At 48.2% G+C, this 21,870-nt stretch overlaps 1 protein-coding gene across 6 annotated transcripts in view; it reads right to left on the bottom strand.

Annotated features, from left to right (window-relative positions):
• Nucleotides 1-21,870, bottom strand: part of PPP1R12B (protein phosphatase 1 regulatory subunit 12B) — a 126,814-nt gene that overhangs the window by 3,667 nt on the left and 101,277 nt on the right. For 5 of the 6 annotated variants that reach the window (XM_075521635.1, XM_075521636.1, XM_075521639.1 and 2 more), the window contains 5 exons: nt 14,066-14,082; nt 13,437-13,584; nt 12,227-12,331; nt 11,908-11,961; nt 9,467-9,517 (listed from right to left, as the gene is read on the bottom strand). In XM_075521635.1, the coding sequence (XP_075377750.1) occupies nt 9,467-9,517; nt 11,908-11,961; nt 12,227-12,331; nt 13,437-13,584; nt 14,066-14,082 (375 nt within the window). Of the gene's footprint in view, nt 1-9,466; nt 9,518-11,907; nt 11,962-12,226; nt 12,332-13,436; nt 13,585-14,065; nt 14,083-21,870 lie in introns of those variants that run through there. The other variant, XR_012778474.1, reaches the window with a different exon arrangement.

Raw genomic sequence — 21,870 nt, 5'->3', positions numbered from 1 at the left:
GGCATCAGGTGTGGAGGGGTCGAGAGGGGACTCGAGCACAGCAGAGAGCCAGGGAGCCCCCGGAGCTGGGAAAGCCCGAGGTGAGAAGCGATGCCATGGCCTCAGCACTAGGTCAGGACCAGGTTGGGAGGGCAGGAACCATTTCTGAGCTGTTTCATCCCAAACCTGTTCCCAGAGGCTATATAGGGCTCAGCAGAAAACTATAAAGCTGTTTCTTCTGATTTGTTTGTTCCATTTTGCCAGGACTAGAGGGGAAAACAAAGGTTTGAAATTCTAACTCAGGACTGCACCAAGCCTGGCTTGCAAAATCTCTTTAGAATAAAACCAGATCTCTTTGGGACCTCACAGACATTTAGTGCAAACGCGCATGCCACGGCCAGAGGACTGGTAGAACATACTGACGCTGGAGAGACCTCCGTGGTGCCCAATTCTGAATGCTGGAGCTCAACCAAGGGTCGCAACACAGACAAAAGCCAAAGAGCTTTCAGTTGGAAACAGAGGAAGAAATAGCTTCGACAAAACCTTTCCAGCATTTCTCATTGACAAAAAAAGCTCCCGACTCCCTTGCTTCCCACCCTGCAGGCGGGTGACCTTCAGTGGACTGTCTCCAGCCGTTCGGGGACCGGAAGGAGACCCCGTGCTGCCCGTCTCGGGGTGTGACACAGAAGGTGTAACTCGCACCACGGGTGCCAGCAGCCCTGAGGGTGACCAGCGACCAGCCCCAGAGCCTGCTGGAACAAGCCAGGGTGGAGTGGGGTCACACGCAGGCACGAACGGCACCGGTACGAGCTCAGCCATGACTTCTCTCTGCCAAGGTGGATCTCAGAGGAATTCCCCCAAATTCAAAATCCCCACTAAACCTTCTCCTTCCTCCTAAGCTGGCGTTTCAGCTCTGACCACAACCTCCTGCCTGTTCCTCTCATCTGCAGCCCCTTCCACCTACACGACCACTGCCACCGAGCACAGGCAGCTCCCGGGGCGGACGCCAGCTCCCCCTGCTCCTGCCGGAGCAATTCCCTCCTTTCACAGTCCGGCCAAGCCACGCCTGGCCCCAGCGCCCAACCCCGTCCCCGCTGGTGCTGGTGGTGGATGCTGCAGACAGGAGGTTTTGCAAGAGAAGAGGGGGAAAGTGCAGCATGGCGGGATATTGGGGAAAGGGTAAAACTACGTGATGGGCTGGCCGGAGCTTCAGCTACTGATGCTTAGAAGTGTCTCACTGGACGCAGTGGTGGTGCGACAGGCACACCTCCGTAACAGGGCTGTCGCCAGAACAGCAGTCATCACTCCTTATGCAATTTCTCACGGCCAAATGAGAGGCATCGCCCATCACCGAAGTGCTCAGGAGCCCAGAGAAACAGGGAGAGCACTTGCTGTCTCACTGCACTCCTCCGTTTCCTCCCGAGCTTCATCTAACACCCGCAACACAGCACGGTGCCTCCCCGTCCAGTGCACTGCCACAGCTCAACCACCTCTTGGGGTCTGCAGATGGACAGTCCCTGTCCTCTCTACAGCACTGCTTGGGGTGGCCTTGCAGTCTTGAACGTGCCCATCGCTGCAATGAGTAGTGATAGGAAGTTCTGCCACTTGCTTTGGTAGAGATAACCTGTCACAGGTTCGCAGAAGCAACATCAGAGAGCAACCACCCCGGTTCTACAGCTCACTGGAAGCTCAGATGGTGGCTATGCCTTACACACATGCTTCAGTGCAACTTTGGTGATTTATTTGAAAAGGAAGGAGCACAAGTACATGTAAAGCAAGTGCGTCTTGAAAAGTTTCCCAGCTGTAAGCCCGCTCCATCAGTTTCCAGTGAAGCTTTCTGAAAACTAAAAATCAACCTTATAAAATTTCATTCCTCCCAGGCCAAGGGCATTCCTCCCTTTGAAGCAAAGCAGCTTCAAGTCGGGTAAAATAAACCGCACATGAAGCAGGCTGGTAACGCAGGGGCCTGAAAATGGAAGCTTTATAAACGTCTCTTTGGAAATGGTAAGGAGGGATGCGGCACAGCCCGCAGGGGACGGTGAAGCTGACCGTGATGCAGCATCAGCGTAAAGTGAGTTTTGGGCTAGAGGCTGGTTCAAGCAGCGGCGTGGTGTGTTACCTGTGACACCAGAGAAGGTGGCACTTCAGAAATTATGTGGATTTTGGAAAATGAGACTCTTTGAAAAGCACCACTGCTGCAAGACCGCGGTAAATCTGTCAGAGTTTAAAACAGCGACATTACTGTACAGCTATTATGCCTACAGACACCGGTGAGACAAGGTTTACAGGTACCAGCAATGTCCTGTGTCAGACCTACTAGAAGAGTTGAAAAAAAATCAGCAGCACTTGCAGACACGCGGCTCTTCTCCAGCTCGGACACCAGCAGTGAATTGCAAACCTATAAGCAAGCTGGGAAGGATCAGTCCACCCGGTCTCAGCCAGCCTGCACGAGAGACAAGGCACGTCAGAGCAGACGGGTGTTAGCAGGGGGAAAGCGATAATGCAAATATTTCCTAGAAGAAGAGAGACTGGTGACTTACAGTTTGTGAAACATTACTTCTCTGAGTCTGGAAATAGTTTTGCTCAATTTTCCCTCTCAGATCTCAAACCATGTTGGGAAGGAGAATGACTTAAACTCACCGCTTGTGAGAAGGAATGAGTCAGTGACAGGTTTAAGAATACTTTTGCAGATTTAAACCAGAAAAATGGTGAGATCATTTAATCTGACCATCTGCACGATTCAGGCCACATAACACCAAACACCCCCTCTCTCAGCCTGTGATGCACGTGTGGTCTTGAACTGAGACTCCCGGAAAGGGGAAGCCACAATTCCCCTGGTTAGTTTGTTTCTACGGTTAATCATCCTTGATATAATTTGTGTGCTAAGAATAGATTTTTGTTATACCTTAGTGCCACTTCCAGCCCATGAGAGCATACGGCTTCTTCCCTTTTTTAAAAAAAAAGTTCTCTAAAGGGGCCTGAATATCCCTACTAACCTGCAAAAGACAGGTAGGGCCCTGAGAAAGAAGCATCTACAGCTTTATTTTAGCACTGAACCAATGAAGTAGCAAGAAAGGATGTAATTTAACTGCGTGATGTGCGAGGGCAAAGCTTACGGAAGGCTTGTCCTTGGATTTCAAACACTAATTGCTCTGCACTGAATTTAAAACACAAGATGAAAAAAGAAAGTGGATCTGGTCGGCCTCCGATCGCTTCACCTGCCTCGCAGCCGGACCGCAGGAGGCAGAGGGGATGCTGCAGCCTGTGAACTCGGACGCAAAAACTGAACTCAGACTCTCTTTAAAATGAGGGAAGGAGCTTGTTCTCTTTGCTCAAGTGACCAAGAAAACCTGCTGAGGACTGCCCAGTTGTAGGTTTCTAAAAATCACTTTCCTGTGTAAAATGTGCACTTTTCATAACATCCCTAGAAATGTATTAGATTGTTCATTTTGACTTTGGATAATATTATTTCCTGGGTGCCAGCTTCTCACTGAACTAAGTCCAGTTAAAAAAGAACTGTATTATGAGCAGACACATAGCACAAAACACCTATTTTGAGGTAGGGTAATGGGGAAAGGGCTACTGGCTAACCCACTGGCACGGAGAAGCCACCCCAAAGCCATTTGCCAGTGTCAAGCCACAGGGAAGCAGCCGATCCATCACTCCTCAGTAGCCGTCTCAGTGCCATCCACCCAGCCCTACGCCCTCGCGTCAAGGCGGGGAGCACGTCCTCCTATTTCTCTCCCAGCTGGTGTCCCACATAGACAAGGCAACCCCCCGACGCGGCTGGTTAGTAAAACGGCGAGGTCAGCATCATCTGCCAAGCAGAGCGAAAGTCAGCAGGACTGAACAGAGCCTCCAGCAAAACCCTGCCTTCAGCGGGCAGTAACACCATGCTTTTGGCTTTCGGAGGATCCTTTGCCACATGCTGCTTTTGAGCCGCAAGCTTCACGAGACATCCTCGAGAGCAACGAGGCGAGGGGGAACAGCCCGGCCAAGGGAGCGGAGACCTGCCTGAAGAGTGGAAGAGGGAGGCGAGATGAGCCGGAGGGAAAGCAGCTACAGCTCCTCTGATTCGGAGGGCTTGGCAGGCAGAGAAAGTCTGGCTACGACCCGGGTCAGAGCCCTGTTTTCAGCCAGCAGTTGCTCATTCATCTGCCTCAGAGTGTGAATCTGTTTGAGCTGGTGGAGATTCTGCAGAGAGTGAGAGGAGTGGACAGAAAAATACAGAGAAAACACACCACGAAGACAAAAGGGCACAGAAACGTGAATTTAGTCCACAAGCAGTAAAAGAAAAAAAGAGAATAAAAGAAAAATTAGTAGCAGTGAGTGCTGGATGGGCAGCAGCTCAGATGCGTATGGGCAAAGCCTTACTACCACCGAGGATGTTTTGGGAACCATCCCTTTCTCCAGGGGCCCCCAAAGCTTTTAAAAAGGTCAAATAAAGGGATTTCCCACCACAAAGCAGGACAGTCTCTTGCAGGTTATATTCTAGTTTACCCAGATAGTGAGCTCCAGCAGCACACAGCCCCTGGTCTTAGGAACTACTGTGAGAACTATCACTATTGACTTACCACCTACACAGGCTTTGAAAACACTGCCGGCAACTGAGAATTTCTTTAAAACTCCTTTTCTTCATGTATCTCTAAAAGCTAAACCAGTCTTGCGTAGCAAAGCGTGATCAGAGCTTCATGGGAGATTTTAAAGGCACAGACTGAAGCACTGTCACTGCCCTACAGCAGACCACGGAGACACGAACCGTGTCTGCTCGCATCCCTCAGCCCTGCGGCACCCGAGTGATGCCTCTTGGGTCTGCTCAGGCTTCAGTCCTGGGGCGTGTGTGGGTTTTTCACCCCTGCCCAGATTCAACTCTTCTCTGTCACGGGGCTCAATTTATCTCTGATCTCCAGAGGTGAAAAGTCAAAACCTTAAACCGCTCATTTTAACTAGAGGAGCTTGAATGGAGGCATGTGAAAACATGGCATTCTTGGTTACAAAAGAAAAAAGTGGGCAAAGGATGGTATAGCAATCGAGCCCCAAAGCTGGAGCTAGCACAGGTATCGCGGCAATGGGGAGATACAGAACATAAAAGCAATGAGAAAGGCAAAACTGGAAAACGGTAAAAGCCATGCAGACATCACCATTTCTACAAGGACGACATTATTCCCAGTGATGCTAAAGCGAAACCATGTGCTGGACATTTATACCAAGCGCGGGTGCCAGGACATGCTGAGGGCTGCAGAGCTGCTTTCTGAGCAGCGTCCCGTCCCTCCGTCCTCCCGACAGCTCGTCGGGCAGCGGGGCCACATGAACGAGAAACTCTCCTCCATGGTGGAGGGAGCACAGACACTGGGCAGGGGGAAGGCAGGAAGGGAAACATCTACGAGAAGAGTAGTTTTAAGTTCAAGTGAAAAAATCCCAGCCCAGAACCAAAGCAGCTTCTGTCCTGCCCGCAAACCAACATGCTCTTCCCTGTGTCCTCCTACTCGTCAGCTTGCAACGGCAGGAAGGAGATGGAGGGAAGGGTCTACTGGGAAGGGGATTCCTTTCTGCCATTTAATTAGCAGAAAGCGCTCAAAGGGAGGTCACTGTCTGTCCTTAACCAAAAGCAGCACGGGCAAATCTACTGTGATACGAAGAACTTGCGTGAACTTCCACCCAACTGGCATGACGTGGAGCTGGCTGCAGTTGGCGAGGAACCTGCTGCATCCCAGGACATTTTGTCCAAGGGTTCATTTCTGTGTAAGAGAGAAATATTTTGTGTAGCCCCCATCCATCAGCTCGATTCTAGCTATCCAAAAGCACTACCTTTGCTCCCTGTTAAGGAATCGATACCTTGTCCAAAAGCCTTGCAAAACCAACGGGAGCAAGGTAGATGAGTGCAGGGAGTCAGCAAAGGATGGGGTTTAAGCCCCCCAAGAGCATCAAACTGACAAAACAGCTCCTGCTACTTGGACTACGCCAACGCAATTCTGACACTGGATAATCAACAGGTCCTGAGACGGAGCTACAGCCAACAAACTGCAGGAGAGCTTCAGGGACGCCTCGGCAGAGATCCCCTCTCACCAAATCTCAGCCATCTATCCATCACTTAACCCACCCGAGCTACGCCTGCTCCCCCTGCGCTCGGTGAGGACACAGACGGACATCACACGTCTGTCCTGTAATAAATCACACCCAGGAGCTGCTGGAGGATGGTTCATACTGGAAAAGCCATTTGTTTTGGTGGTATCATGGATTACAAACGTCCTCTGTTTTATCACAGGGAACACAGCTGAGCATCTGGCTGGCAGAAAACATCAAACATATGTAAAACGGGGTGCCGTGCTAGACGGGATGGAAAGGATTGTGATCATTTCAGAGACCACCTTTATTTTTCCATACCAACATAGCACGAAACCTCAGCATGGCACGATCAGATGCAGCTCAGCCTCAGCACGCTGCCACAGACGATAAAAAGGATCACTTATGTAAAAATGACTGTGTGCTGCAGGTAGGACAGCCTTTTATTTATCCAAGGAACCTAGCAAAGGCCGGGAAGCTGGGACTGAAGCCAAGGGCGAAGACCAGAATCTGGACGATACTGCTGTGATCGCTTATCACTCTGCTTGATACTTGGCTTACCGAAAGCAGGTTTCTCAGTTCAGCTGTACCTGCCTACAATTAAAGGATTTTGTGCCTGCAACATTAGGGGAAATAAAAATGCCCAAAGCATGCACAATGTACAAAGCCAGGAGCTGCAGTGCTGCTACGGAATAAAGAAGCTTCTGTGACCTTCAAGAAAAATTGCTGTGTTAAGTTGGGACCTCAGGCACTTGGCATTGAATTCAGTTCAGTGCAAATGCTAATTTTCTTTCTCCTTCCTCAGCCAAGTAGCTGTATCTCCAGTCAAATTCTGCAGTCACTTAGGAAAATGCTGCGCCGCCCTGTCACCTTCGCAAGAGCAGGTCTGCAGGAGCAGCTCTGGCACAAAGACTTCTTTGAGATCACTGAGTTTGTCCTGCTCCTCTCCATTTCTTGATTGCTTCGTTAGCAGTGGTTAAACTCATGAAAGGAACAAAGCTCGTTACCTCAAGTACAAAGTGTTTCTGCCACAGAAACCCAGGACCTTCCTGTGACCACTGCTGTGCCTCCTCTTCCTAAGAAGGCAGCTGCAAGAAGAGAAAGCCCGGGCCAGGACATCTGATGCACAGAACTGGACACAGACACCCCAGGATCAAAAAGCTGGATGTGAGCCGTGCTGGACTGGTTCGATTCAAAGACCAGTGGGAAGAATCCCAAAACCCATCGCATTACCTGAGACCTAATAACCTGGCATATTTGGTTGTTTCTCCTTGCTGCTCTCCACGTTAAAGGAAACTGGTGGATTTGCGTAAGTCACTTATTCCTTCTGATTCTGCTCAACAGCTATTCAGCTAGCGCAACAAGCAGGAATGAAAGTCTAACCAGAATTAATAGATTTGTTTTCCTGGCTCGAATTGCACGCTAGGGATTAACGCAGATGCTCTGCGGAGGTTATCTCATTCTAGGTAAACACAGCTGGGCTGACTCTCCTGCTTTAAGGCACGGTGTAAGTGGACATGAAAGTGCTTTCCTTATGGACTAGTCCAGTTCAACTTTTTTATCTTCAGAGATTTTCTACTCCTTTTATTGAGTGGCTGTCAAGAAAGGTGTGTCACACCGCACACAGGTACTCACCACATGCTCGACTTTTTGCAAAACCTAGTGGAAACATAGCAGAACCCCAGAAGAGAGATTTTCAAATGTCACCTCTATATATTCTACGAACTAAAGGCCACTTCGGTTGTTCAATGCAGCAAGAACACAGCAGAGAGCAAAGAGTAAGTACCACTCTCGAGGACCGCATAGCTCATTTTCAGCTAGACCACAGGCTCCTTTAGCTCACGTCTCCAGCAGTGACCAGCAGCTTCAGGGCAACATAAGAACATGTCAAACTTCTAGCGGCGCTTCTCATTTTGCACCATCTTGGCTTCCATCAGTCTGCAGCTCCGGACTACCCGAACCAAAGGCGCTTCGGCTGCGTCCAACATTTCCTACAGGCACCTTCTTTCATTAATTGCTTTCCGAACCAATGTAAATGTTCAAAAACCGACAGGCCACTAGAGGACACCAATTTGTCTTTTTACTCCATGGACTGAGCTGGTTTGCAGTGATCTGCATAGCTGAAGAAACAACACAAACTGCTACTGTCTGCATTTGCTCTTGAAGGCCATATTTCTGTAATTACAGGCAGGTCTTTCTGGAGTTAAAGGTTGCTACCTGTTCAGCAAACAAAGAATTTGGAATTTAGGCATATTCAGTCCTTTCTCCTTCCCCTTCTGGCTAGCACATCCACAGTTATTTTCTCCTCTGTGAAAGAACAAGAGAGCTTTTACAGAAAGACTCCACCAAATAGTTCTGCTACTTATTGCAGTAGAAGATGCAGCACAAGCCAATGGGTCCTTTCACACATGTACGCTCGGTAAATATATGAAGATTCAAACAGAAAGATAAAGTTGGAACCTCCTCCAGGGTGGCAGGAAATCGTTTCCATCAGTGCACCGTGCTGGGAGAGCTCACGGCTCTCAGATGGGGTCCTTCCTTCTTAACGTAGCTTGGTCCCACCTGGGTCATGCTCAAAGGGAATCAAAGCGCAGGGCACAGAGCAAAGGGGGGCATTCTGTGAATACGAGCATTAAAATATAGCGTAAAATGATGTAACGCTGCAAAATCAGTGTGAAATTTTAGGTGTACTTAGGTGGCAAAACACACTGCTTCCTGCTCTGCAGTGCTCCCCGCTAGCCCCGTGCTCGCAGGGCATCCAAGCCACGGCAGGAGGAGAACCGTCCTTCGAAGCAATGCCACGGGAGAGAGGAGAATGCAAAGGAGCAGTCGGTGGTGGATGTCTCGTGACAGTAAGCCATGCTGCACATTTCACCAGGAAGCAAATTCCTCTTTGCTGACATCTATTCCAGGCTGACTTACTGACACGGCCTTCCAGTAACATGCTTTAGGAAGGGAGTACAGAAATACAATCACTCTGTGTTTTTTCCTGGCTAGTGTGCGTGATCTCAAAAGCCAGCTTTGTCTTCTTACCCGTCTGGAGAGAACCACAACGGCTTAACTTGGGCTGCAGACTATTCAGAGCACAGAGGAGCAGCACACTGAAACTCATCGATGCCACAAAAGGTTAGTTTTGGAAAGCATTTAAGGAGAACAGCTTTCACAGTTCTCGGATCAAACAGCGTAACAAATTAAACATATGGTGCAATCAGATGAATGACAGTAGGACAGTTTTATTAGTATTTCATGTTTGGAGAACACGGCCATTAAAGTAAGTTCTGACTGCATAAAGGAACATGCTCAGAGGTAACACGAGTCCCTCCCATGTACACCTTTAATAACCTACTCCTGGGTTACAATCCCAAAATACATTAATACAAAGCATAAAAACCAGAATAGACAAAGTGAATAGATTATTTCTTACCTTCATCTCCTCTTCCATTTCAGAGAGTTTCCGCTCCAGGGCTCGCTTCTCCTGTTTACAAGGATTCATAACAAAGATGGTCACAAGGATTTAAAAGAAAAACATACAGCACATTTTCTTTTAAAGAAAAATAAGTCTTGTATTTCTGTAGGAGCATTCACTGAAAAGCATCTCAAAGTAACACACAGGTTACAACCAGGAGCTGATCAGATGGGACAGGGCAGCTGGTAAACCAGCAGGCAACACGCGCTGGGCCCGTTTCGGCAGATGTCTCGATCCTGAGCTCTCTTCACACCCCTTCAGTGAAACTATCCCCCCGCCTTTAGTGATCCCAGTTTTCAGGACTTTCTGATGTAATGTGATCTTGAGCTCTGTAGGTGAAGCCATGGATTTAACTGCACCCCACTAAAGGAAGCAATGAGAAAACTCACCGAGGCCATCAAATAAGAAACAGTGAACAGGGAAAGGTGCCTGCAAATTCTGCTTCTCCCAAGTTAATTTAGAGCTTCAAAGCTGTAAAGCTGACTGGTTTCTGTATATTTTGGAAGCTGACAATTACACGGGTAGGCTTTGCCACGTGAGTACTGGTGGTGCCCTCAGTGGACAGGTAGAGCCCTTGCCTAGAGGGAGAGACCTGGACTCCGTCAATGACTTTTTCAACATGAGAGGGCTCAAACCGCCCCAGGAAAGCACACTGAGCAGGGGGAAATGGCAAACGTGGGTCAGGAACAGGCTTTACACTCTCTGCCCCGCTCCTTTGCCCTCTGCAAAGAAACATGAGCCCAGGAGAGTGAGTAACACACAGGTTTTGAGTGTGGCCGTGTGTGACGGGTTCTGGGTCACTTTTTGTCCACAGCACACTTCCTCCAGGGATTCGTCAGTGCAAAATGCGTAAGCCGTCCTGCAAACAGCTAATGCCATCTTCACTGAGAACAGTCGGGCACTTTTTTTCTCTCTAACTCTCAGAAATCTGTATTTATGGCTGTCGTGATCCTAATTCAACAGAAGCAATGCAGGACATTGCCCCAGCTTGGAAGCACTGCATGGGTGGGAGATGGGACGCGTGGTGTGAGCTCTCTCTGGTTGGGGTGTCTGCTCAGGGCGAGTGCTCTGACCACCACACTCTCTTTTTCTTCCAGAAGAAAAGCTCCACCCACGTCATGACTTCCTCCAGCAGCTGTGTTCAGATGACAGTGGTGGTTGCACGTTTGATAACCCCACTCAGCCTGCTTTAAGCACATGTAGGAATCAGGCCCACATGGATCAATGCTTTGAGAATCTCTGTCTCGGGGTTCAGACTGGTGTAGAGATGCTCAGCTGAGCTTACACGGCAGTGCCACAGCCTGAGCATCAGCTCAGCTTCAGCAACCTTGGTCACTTCAGCAGTCACAGCCTGGCGCCTGCGCCAGCAGGTCTATCACACACTTGTATTGAGGGCTGATGTGCTCTGCCTAACTCTGCCCAAAGTGGGGATCCTGAACGTCACCTCCTCCGGACGACTGTATCTGGCAAATCCCAGGAAGCATTTACATATAAATAATTAAGGTCTTTCATGGTACGAATTGAATTTAAACACACAGTTTGACCATCCAGCAAAGCTCCTAAACATTCAGGAGATAAAACACTTTAGGAGGAACCTCCAGGCAACCCTCCAACATGCAAGTGGACGTTACTGAGAAATTGGAGCCAGGCTCCAGGTTTAATTAACCACTGAGGTAGGGGGTGGGTGAATGAGCAGTAATGGCCATCAGCTGAAACAGGGGAGGTTCTGACTAGATATAGGGAAAAAAAATCACTATGAGGATAGTTAAAAACTGGAAGAAGGGGCTGCAGCTGTGGAAGCTCAACACTCAGAGGTCTTCATGAAATGATGGGACAAAGCCCTGACTAACCTGGTTGACTCTGCTGAGATGCACTACCGATCTCCTGGGGTCCCTTCCAATCTGACTGAAGCTATGGTCGATTAAGGCAGAGATTCAGCCAGACACTGCCCATTCAGCTTAGCTTACTGCAATGAATCTGACTGCTCTATTAAGAGGAAGGAGCATTCAAAGATTCAGATTTCAAGTATAATCACAAGACAGACGCCCAGCTAGTGTTTTGCCTTGTTCCCCTCACCACCCTAAAACAGTCTTTATTCATAAGGATCAAGAATATTTTAAAGCATAATGGACCAACGGTCTCTTAGCACGATACAACACAATTTGTTGGTCTGCAGCTTCCTATAACAAAAGAAAGAAATCAGAACTAAGCTGATTTGCAAAGAGAGCAGAAAAGTCTCAGACACTGAAAAGGTCAGAACACAATTATCACTGTGCACTGCTCCACAAGGCAAAAATATAATTTATCTTTTAATTAACACTTTCCTTCAAGAAATTACTATGCCCTGCAGAGCAACACGAGGCAAAGATTGCGACTGAGAAGAAAGCAGAGACACATACCCTTTTCTCCATCTCCAGCATGCTGGACCGGTCAGAAGTTTTCTCCTGTTTCTGCTATGTAGATTAAAAATAGAAAGCTATTAAAACTGAGAGGCATTCACAGGATGCTGCACAAAGGCCTAGATAGCCTACAGATGCACTTGCCAGAGAAGAAGCAGCCTTTACAGACTCACTCACACTTATTTCTGTGAAAAATAACAGTCTCCTCTGTAGCATCTTCCCTCCCAGGAGCTAAATCCTTTCCCATGCTGGAACATGCACTGGCTTGTTGTGGGCCGGGGCTCAGTCTCTCCAGTCTAGGAGCCGTTTTTTGCCTTACCTGGGCTGCTTTTTCCAACTTTGATTTGATGTCAGCCAACTCAAGCTGGGCTTCTTGCAGTTTTGACTTCAGCTTTTGATTTTCAGATAGGGCGCTTTCATATAACTGAAACGTGAAACAAAAGATTTCAATTAACCAGGCTGCTCTTTGGCCACCGCGCAGACCCAGTTCTGCCGCACTACTCCGAGCAGACGCACGTCCTCAGCGCTGAGCAGAGGCAGCTGCGGGGTTTGCATTGCTCCCCCCTGTCAGGATATTAGAAGAAGGGCAAACAGATCTAGTTTGGATGCTTTACTTGTGTTTTCATAATTCATATGAAATAGGAAAGCAGCTGTTTAATTTTGTAGCGTGTTTAAACACAGCCAAGAGGCAAAGAAAAGGGATGTTTTTAATTTAGGTAAACCACCAAGCATAATAAAGTACTAAGTTGTGTATGCTGGATGTATCGGAACCTATGATTCTGTTGTGCTCCTCAACACAACAGACCCTAGTTGCTCTTGTGTGCTTTCAGTTTGAAGAGGAGGAGGAAGAAGGACAATTTTAGGACACTCCACAATGGATTTTTTCCCTTCAATTCCTTCAAACAAGCAGAATTGCCATCCCTCTAAGAGGACAAACTGGGCATACTGCCTTGCACTTCTGGCCAGACACATTCACGAAGAAGAGTGGGGTGCTGCTTACCGTGCAAGGCTTTTCAGCATCATAGTCATTTCAGAATTAAGGTCATCTTAATCTGTTTACTTTTTGTATGGTCTTTGCATTGATACTAGATGCGCATGGCAGTCCATCTTACTGCCTTTCAAGGATTATGTTGAAAGTTTCAGAGATTATAGAAAAAATAATTCTGGAATGTTATAGCAGCAAAAATAATTCTGTGGGGATATGCATGCTTGAGCCATGCTGGCACGCTCAACAGTGTCTTTTCTTGCTCCTTGCAAATCCCTCCCAGCATTTCTCCAGCCTGACTCCTCAATCCCCCTCCCCCAGATATCTGACTTTGCACGGTGTCCTTTCACCCCTTGTCCTTTTTCAACCCTCTGAAGGGCTCATACATTTGAAAAAGGCTGGTGTGACTTCCAAAAGCAATGGAAACAGAGAAAATGAAAATAAAATTTTTCTTTCTTTCCAAAGACTCTGAGGGCAGGTTTCTGCAGCAACAGGCAGCTTCTAAGGTGCATGCAGTGACAGTAACACATTTAAAACATCCTACTTTTTTATAGTCCCTGTTACTCTCCTCTTCTGCTCTGCTGCTGAGGGCGGCTAACCGGTTCTCCCTCCGGGTGTAGGCACTGGAGCGGCTGGAGGCACGATCACTGTAGGAGGAGTCACTGGTGGTAGGGTTCGTAGCTGCTTCCAACCTGAAACGCGATGAAGATCTAGCACCGTGGAGCCGCTGTTACTTTGGGACAGCCAGCATGAGCCCGACCGGCTGGGACTCGAGGCCGTGGCAGACCCAGCTGAGCACCCTCCACCCCGCAGCAGGGCATCGCTGCTGGAGGCAGGCAGCCACCGCTCTTTTAAAAACTGGAAAAAATCCAGAGGGTATCAGCCCAAACCCCACATGGGCAGTAATTTCCCATGGACCTCTCATCTTCATGGTGGGAATGGGCTCCATTTCTAACAGAGGTTTTTTTCTCTGCAGAATAGCTGTTAAATAATTTGGGGAGCAAAAGATGAAAGAAAACTGGCCCAACAGTTAAGCTAAGGTAAGAACCAAATGGCCAGTACCAGCTTCAGCTTATGATGTTGATTTGAAGCACAGGGAATCCCCAAAGCCACACAAAAATATGCTGTCAATAAATATTAAATAGAAAAAACTCCAAAAAATAAAACTCTTACCTGGAGAGTCTTTCATGCTGAAGGAAAAAAAAAAAGAAAGAAAAAGGGAATTAATAACGAGGAGAATTAAAGGTTCAATTCAAGAACTACAGAGCTACCACGCGGCAGCAATTTCCTACCTCTGACAGCAGCACCTAGCTCACAACAAGCTAAAGAGCGTTATTTGCCATGCCCAAACGGGGAGTCACCGATCCCTGCCTGAATCTTTTCAACTGCTTCAGCTTCTCTGAAGCATTTCAGATTTCATTTCTTTTGCTAACCTAAAAACTACTGAACCTTGTTCTTCAAATCCTCGTTTCCAGAATTGAAATCCATTCCTTTGAACCAAAACTAATCTATTGTTTCCCTTTTAAAATCAAATTATTCTTTCTGACTTTGATCACTGTCCTATGCATGATGTGGGTGAGTGGGATTAATGGACCATGATATGCAGAGCTCACTGCGTATTTGTGTTGAACTTCAGGAAATCACAAACGGTACTTTTTCTCCATGGGCAAGTACCTCCCCCATGAAGAAAAGCTTCACCGTGGCAAGAGGATACACAGCAGAAGCTGCACAAGGAAGGGAGAGGAGCCCTGCGCCAGCCAAAAGGGGGGACTTGTTGGCTGAAGCGTGTGTTAGGTTCTTCTTTCCCCATCAACATCCAAATCACCCCTGTGCCATCCTCAACGCTGCCTTTGCTGCAGCCCACAATTTCAGAAATCAAATGGTAATGGCTTAGGTGTCCTGCAGGACACACCGCACTGACCAGCCACCTCCTTCTCTGCAAGGTTTCTCTTTGTCTGGCAGACATTTACTCAAATTCAAGGCGCGGTCGAACTCTTTTTTAGTCCCTTGAACTGGAAATTGAGCCCAATATTCCCCTGCTAGTTTTATTAGCAGTGTCATTTCTCTGAGCGAGCACAAACCACCTGCAGGCGCTACCAGTTATTTCCCTAGATCCTTTTCAATAAGTGCAAGAGTCAACATGAGAAGGACTTTACAGAGAAGATGAGGGGTCAGGCTTTTAGTGCCCAGACATGCTTGTGTTGGAGTTTGCGCTGCCTAGATACACCACTAAATCTAGAGCTAAACGCCTTGCTGGCTGGCAGATTTGCTGCCTGTCTGGCACCCCAGTGTTTGAAGACTTTAGACCTCCTGCTCCTGCCTGGCACCCAGACGATGCCTCTGATTACTGGGCAGGTATCTGGGAGCGCACACCACGGAGAGCTGAATTAAGTCACCCCATTACATGGAGCAGGAGGGTGGACAAGCGACCCTGCAATCTCTCTTCTCAGAGCCAGAGGACCACAGGGACAAGTCCCAGAGCAGCACGGATTGTGCCCATGCCTGCCTGCAACACTGCCCTCCACTCGCCAGGACGCAGGGATCCGGCTACGTATTACATATACCTCGTTATTACGTTTTTAATTCAGCCTGCCCTAATGTAACACTCCTCTTGAATGCTGATTCAAGACAGGAGCCTCCCCAAGGAATCTGCAATCCCCACTCGCTCTGCAACACAGCCCTGTGACGTGAGACGCAGTGATTTGACCAGCAAACAAGAAACAAACTGAAGAATCCTGGCACATTTGAAGCCTCGCGGATGGACAACACATTCAGCCAAAGCTGCTAAATGCAAAGCTCAAAAGGACGAGCAAGCCCTGCTATGAATTAGCACGTTCTCCCTAGAGCTGCACCTGCAGGGCCACCCTCAGCTGGGCTCCCGGGGCAGGTCTGGGTACCAGCCCCATGCTGTAGAGATGGTCACCAAAGCTCCAGGAGCCTGTCCTGGTGCTGGCATGGGTCCTGAGCCATGGCAGTGGGTCCAGCCCCATATTATTTTATTTGCTCTGACCCTCTCTCCATGCACCAAAAGCTTTCTTTGCATCACACAGGTGAGAAACCACCCAAGGGAGACAGCAGACGGCTTTCCACCATAGCTAAGCCCTGCTGCACTTCCACAAGTGATGTTGGATGCTGTCTGGGAAGCTTCTCATGGGGCCAAAAGCCCCGCAGCTGCCTGCCATTGTCCCAGGGACACCTGCCTGCTTCTCCAGACAGCCATGGCTTGGGCCGCTCTCTGTAGGAAGCTCAAAGCCAGTAAGTTGGGAAGCAGTTTCCGTACGGCTGGCCTCTGGCGTGCGGCTGTCATTAGGAAGACTTCCCGTTTTCAGCTGCAAACACGCTGGGTGATGTCTCCGCAGTCTTTTGTTAGCAGAGCTTCTGACATTTGCCTCTTAAAGCCCTCAGCCGCCTGACAGCTCCCTTTTAATTTTGGCCCAATGACCCAACCTCCCCTATTGAGTGGGAGAGGGGAATTGGGAAGTGATTAACAAGCCTCTTGGTGCAAGTTATTTGTGCACTTCATGCTAATCCCCTTCAGTGACGACTTTTCTTACGATGACAAACGGCTAGGCAAGTAATCCACTTAATATCAAGCTTGCATTTATTTCAACAAACGCACCTGCTAATGTATTTGAACAGCGCTGAGAAAGTCCACACACGGCTGAGCAAGGCAATATGGAAACCAAGCAATAAAACCGGAGCAGGTCCCCAAGCCAGCCTGTGCACTTGCAGCAGGAGGGAAAAACCATTTTTGTCTTTTTTTCCTCCAAAGAAACTAATAATTTCCATAGGCAGAGAGAGCAGGGGTGTGCTTCTGCAAAGGAAGGGTGGGATAAGAAAGGAATCACTTTAAACAGCTGCTGGGAATGGCAAAGGGGAAAAAACCCCAGGTTTATTGAAGGGGAAAAAAAAACAGGTTTATTGTATTTAAAACCTTCCTGTGATGGATACTGAGAGAAATTTTTTCAGGCTGCCATTGTCTCTGTGTCTCTAAAGAGGAAGAGGGATACTTGATGAGACGGGAGGACCTGCGAGCATCATTCCTGCCGCTGCCGCCAGTGTTAGAGCAGAGCAATCCTGCAGCGACCTGCTGCCACCCCCAGCCCGCAGCAGCTCCAGGACTTCACCAGCCAAAATCTGGATATTGCTCAGTGATTTCTCCTCCTGCGACTTTGTCTCCCTTCGGGAGACATTTAAATCACATCTCTGCACCATAAAACAACTCCAGTGTCTTGCAGAAACAGCACGGAGCTACAGGAAATCTCTGTGTTCGCAGCTGTTGGGAAACTCGGTGTCTTTCCCTCACCCTTCAACTTTCAGATGCCTCTCTTCATGTTGTTTCAGTTAAAAGTGGTATTTTTGAGACAAAGATGATTAAGTTTGAGAGGAACTGGATAAAGGCTGAGGTCTAGAAAGCAGAGCCTGGACAAGATGTTACAGCAGCTGTTGGAAGTGTCCCTGCCATAATGAAAGTTGCAGAACAGTTTTCATCAGCGGATCAGTCTTCTACTTGCTTCCCAGAGAAGGAGGGAAGATTTATTTACTTTGTTTTAAATCAATTTCTGGCTCAATATTTTCCTGGGTTTTGCACAGAGGCCAGTGTTTGTGCTGAAATTTCAAGGAGCAGCTTCTTCAGGTGTTTAGTTTGGGGTTTGTTTTTTTTTAAATAATGATGGAGGAGGGGAAAAAATCCTAGGAAAAAAAAAGTTCCACTTTGCACCTTCAAGAAAAGGGTCCAAGTAAAAGAGGTGACAAGTAAAGCAGCAGTTCTTAGCACAAAGAGAGGCCCTGATGCCGGAGGAAGCAAGTTAAAACAAAGACAAAAATCTCATAGTCCTGGGAGGCGGCTGTGCCGTGCAGGAGGTATCTGAGAGGGGAAGCGCGAGCCCTGCGTGCAAGCATTGGGCTAGGCGCTTAACTGAGACATCCCTGCTATTTGCTCGAAGACAGACAAACCTTTTCAGAGGCGACCGGGACATCACATTGGAGACATATTTTCAGTAGGAAACAGCATCTTTCCGGCTCAGTTCTGCCCTGCTTTTGGCCGCAGCGCCCTTGGAAACCTTTGCCACCTGCTTCCAGCTGCACCTGCGCTGTCAGCTCAGCAACTGCCTCTCCTCCACACACGGCCCCTTCGTTTAAAACAACCACAAAATACCCATTTAAACTCCTGCAGCATTAGCTGGCTCATTGCACTGCGTATGTAAGTAGTGAAGAAGGTTGTATCTGCTTGGAGATGCCGTCCCAGAGCTGGAAACTCTGAGGTCAGAGTCAGAAGATGAAGGACAAAACTCTCCCTCCTTCATTTCTGGAAAGAGAAGTTGGGGATGAACAGAGAGAAACAAGAGCCGAGGCACCAAACGTGCACTTATTGACTAAGCTGGTGCAAGAAAGGGCTTTCCCTTCCTGATTTTTTCTTGAATGAATACTGTGCAATCTATTAAGGTTAAAAAGGGGATGCTGAGAAACTGCTGTATCAACTGTACATATGCATTGGGCTTTTTTTCTTCCCCGGGCAAATTTGGAACAGCACTGTCAGTTTTGCCCAGACTCTTTCATTTCCCTTGGGATCAAAAGTTTGACTAGAAACATTAACAGCCACGGAAGCATCGCGTTGTGAAATTATCCCTCCTGCCATCTAAACAGGGTCATATCACTGCAGGGTTTGGGGCGGGGGGAGGAGGACCCCAGGGACGAACGAGGCACTGGAGGCGGCTGTCCTGATTCAGAAACCAGCACGGCAGCCAGCGCTGAGCCGAGACCCCGGCACTCCTGCTGAAGAGCACCGAGACACCCAAGGGGATGACTTTTAAAGGAAAACTTAAAAGCACAGAGCACTCGCAGGCGTGCTTGCAAGTTTCTGGTAATCCTCAGCTCTTAGACCTCTCACCTGAGAGACCACATCATCTTTCCTCCCGTCCATCTCATGGTGGGCAGCACGTTCAGGTAGTGCTGGGCGTGGTGGAGGACAGCAAAGGGGTTCAGCTAGTTTTGCCAGCCCTCCCGGACAGGGTCAGAAACCATCAGCCCAAGTGGGCTGGCAAAACACAGGACATCTGAGATGGGACCTGAGAAAAAGCGCAAAGAGCATCATACGGGGCTGATCCTCCCTGCGGGAGCCGCTTTATTCTGAGCCCCGCAGTTCTCACTGTGCTGATGCTGGTCAGTCCCAAGGAGAAGGCACAGCTAGGTGCTGGCCGTGGCTTCACTCACCCGGACTGCCGGGATGCCGCACAGCCCCGGGAATGCCGTACGGTTTTGATTTTAGAAATGTGCTCAGACTGTGGAGGGCAGGAGCCTTCCCTTAAAAACTCAGAAACGTTTACAGCTGTTAGGAGTTCAGTAAAGTATAATTAAAACCAAATTCCTCGTGGAAGGTTTAGATAAAAGGCAGCCCTGAAATGCAGTGCCAAAAGGGGGATCGGCCACTGCTCTTGCCAAGTCAGAAATTGGCCTAATTGCTTCCAATTGTGTTCTTCTGCGGCTGGGATCTGACCCAGCAAAGGCAGAAAAAGTCTATTTACATTGTTTCAAAATAAAAAAAGAAGAAAAAAATAGATGCTTTGGGAACATTTTATGCTTCTTTATCTCCAACTGGCCAACCTCAGGAAAATGTGCACTATTTTAAGATAGTTCTCAAGGAATTTATTTTGGTGTGTTTTGTCTCAGAGATCCTGATCAACACTTACGATTAAATAACCACCATTTAACAAGATCCTGGAGCACAGCTCCAGCCCTGCTGTCCTCCCTTTTCTTAATCAAGAGGGGAAGTTTTAGGAACCTCTTGAATTTTACTCTTGTGTTGGCACATATCCTCCTGTTTGTTTTAGAAATTAAACGTAAAATAAAGCCAGCTGCTTTTGGGGCCAGTTCTTTCCCTCTTATATGCAAAAGGCACCACGTTCCTGCAGTTACGTAGCTCTGCTGCTCCTACACCTCCGTGGGTTTACGTGCTTGGCTGCGCTGATGCAGGGCAGCTGTAAAAGGACAACCTCTCCGGTGCGTCGTGTTGCTGCAGGCAGAAGTCTTCCTGGAGCCGGCACAGCAAGAGCTGAGCTGGACGGAGGAAAAGCAGTGAGGAAGGCTGCCTCACTGTCAGTTTTGCCCAGACTCTTTCATTTCCCTTGGGATCAAAAGTTTGACTAGAAACATTAACAGCCACGGACCCATCGCCCTCGGGTACAACTCAGATCGGCGCTCCCCTCAAGCCACATTTGTCTTTCAAGTCAGGTACGGCTGGGGTCAAGTTTGGTTTTCCAGTGGGTGCAGAATAATTAGAACTCTGGTTGAACTCTGCCTTTGATACAGTTTTTCGAGGTCATTGCCTCCCTCGGAAAGCTGCTCTGCTGACCCGAGAGCTGTGGTTTGCTACGGCGTCCTGTTAGCTACAGCTGACGTGATGAATAGCGCTGCCTTCCAACTCAAGTTTGCATTTGTGCAAATGCAAGGATTACAAACCCCCACTGATATGAGTAATAATCCAGTTTAGCCAAACCACCTCCATATAACCTCCAACTCCCAAAAGCCTGATGCAAAATATGTTTTCACAAACTATAAATCAATAAACTTTGTTTAATAAAAGCTGCTGTTACTGAAGCATAATATTAAAAGGTTCTCCAAGATGGAATAGTGGCTTTGGCAGCTGGCTGCAACAGATCACATCGTTTTCAGTATGGCTAGCACGTATTTCATCAGAAACAAATACACACGGCTGTAACAGACTGATGACCGCATCTCCTGCCATCCCAGACACCCCTAAGCGTCCCGCAGTCGTACGCTGTCTGTGTGATTGCCAGCCTGTGCCTCAGTTCCCCGCGCCTCTCTCGCGGCCTGTTGGCTTTGCAGCAGCTGCGGTTTATTACCGCTGTCTCTTGGGGATAAAACTCCCCATGTAAAACGTCAAGCTGGATTGTATTTTAATTTAGTAAAGGCCACAATTCAGAAACCCGGGTTTGTTGACCTTATTTTTTTCCTTCTTTTCTAAGGGATCAAATTTTATTGGTGAAAAATTTAATTTTGCAAAGCGATGTGATCTTAGACAAAACTCTCCAGACATGAGGAAATAAAAGCCGAATGGCCAAGTGACACAAGAAGAGAAGGTATCTGCTCCTAAATTTCTGTAATACGAGAATGCCACAGGTCTGCAGGCAACGACATCTTCCTTGCCCCTGCAAACGCTTTACTGGGACACCTCCAGGTGTTATCATCGGGTATTTAAATACCTATTTGGCCACTAGCCAGGATTCAAGCTGCCTAAAGCCGACCTGCCAACTTTTTGATGTGAAGGACGCTCCAAAATCTGGCGAACACCTCCTCCAGCCTGCAGCCGCATGGCATCCCCGGGACAGCCGCTACGGCCGCAGGCAGCGCTTGCATGGAAAATCGATGAGGGCTGGTTTAGGTATGCTGACCCGTCTGTATCACACGAAGCATCTTGTGCTGTTAGAATTAAGACAGTTTATACTGTCTCTCTCTCCTCCCTCATTTGTTTCAGTCTAAAATAGCTCCAGACCAGCTGCCAGTCAGTGATCTGAACCTGGAGCTACTCTCATCTATTTGAGGACCTCTGCTCCAAAGATCTTACTTCTACTGAACTGCAATAGTAACCTCAGCAATTTGAGGTCATGAAAAAGAACTGTAAATTCATTGTAAAAAACAACACCACCCCCCCAAACCAACAACTACCTAACAATTCCCTGAGGTCCATATGCTTTTCTTTGACCACCAGTTGCAGCTCCAGTGCATGAGGCACCATCTCCACTGGTGGAAGTCTGCAAGCACAAGACACATCTGCCAGGAGCAGCGTAGGTACAGCCGCTGGTGTCCTGGGGAAACGCATGGACCGAGCTCTGTGCCTCTTCTAGCCCTGTTTTCTATGGGTTTGTATTCATTTTATGAAAAACAAAACTATAATGGGCTCCTCCAATGGAAGTAAACATTGGTTTCCAGTTCGGCAGTTTGAAGTGGTTTGCTGCCTA

Source organism: Mycteria americana, chromosome 20 (assembly GCF_035582795.1).
Source record: "Mycteria americana isolate JAX WOST 10 ecotype Jacksonville Zoo and Gardens chromosome 20, USCA_MyAme_1.0, whole genome shotgun sequence".
In the NCBI taxonomy this organism is placed as follows: Eukaryota; Metazoa; Chordata; class Aves; order Ciconiiformes; family Ciconiidae; genus Mycteria; species Mycteria americana.
This window is presented reverse-complemented; position numbering and strand designations above follow the sequence as displayed.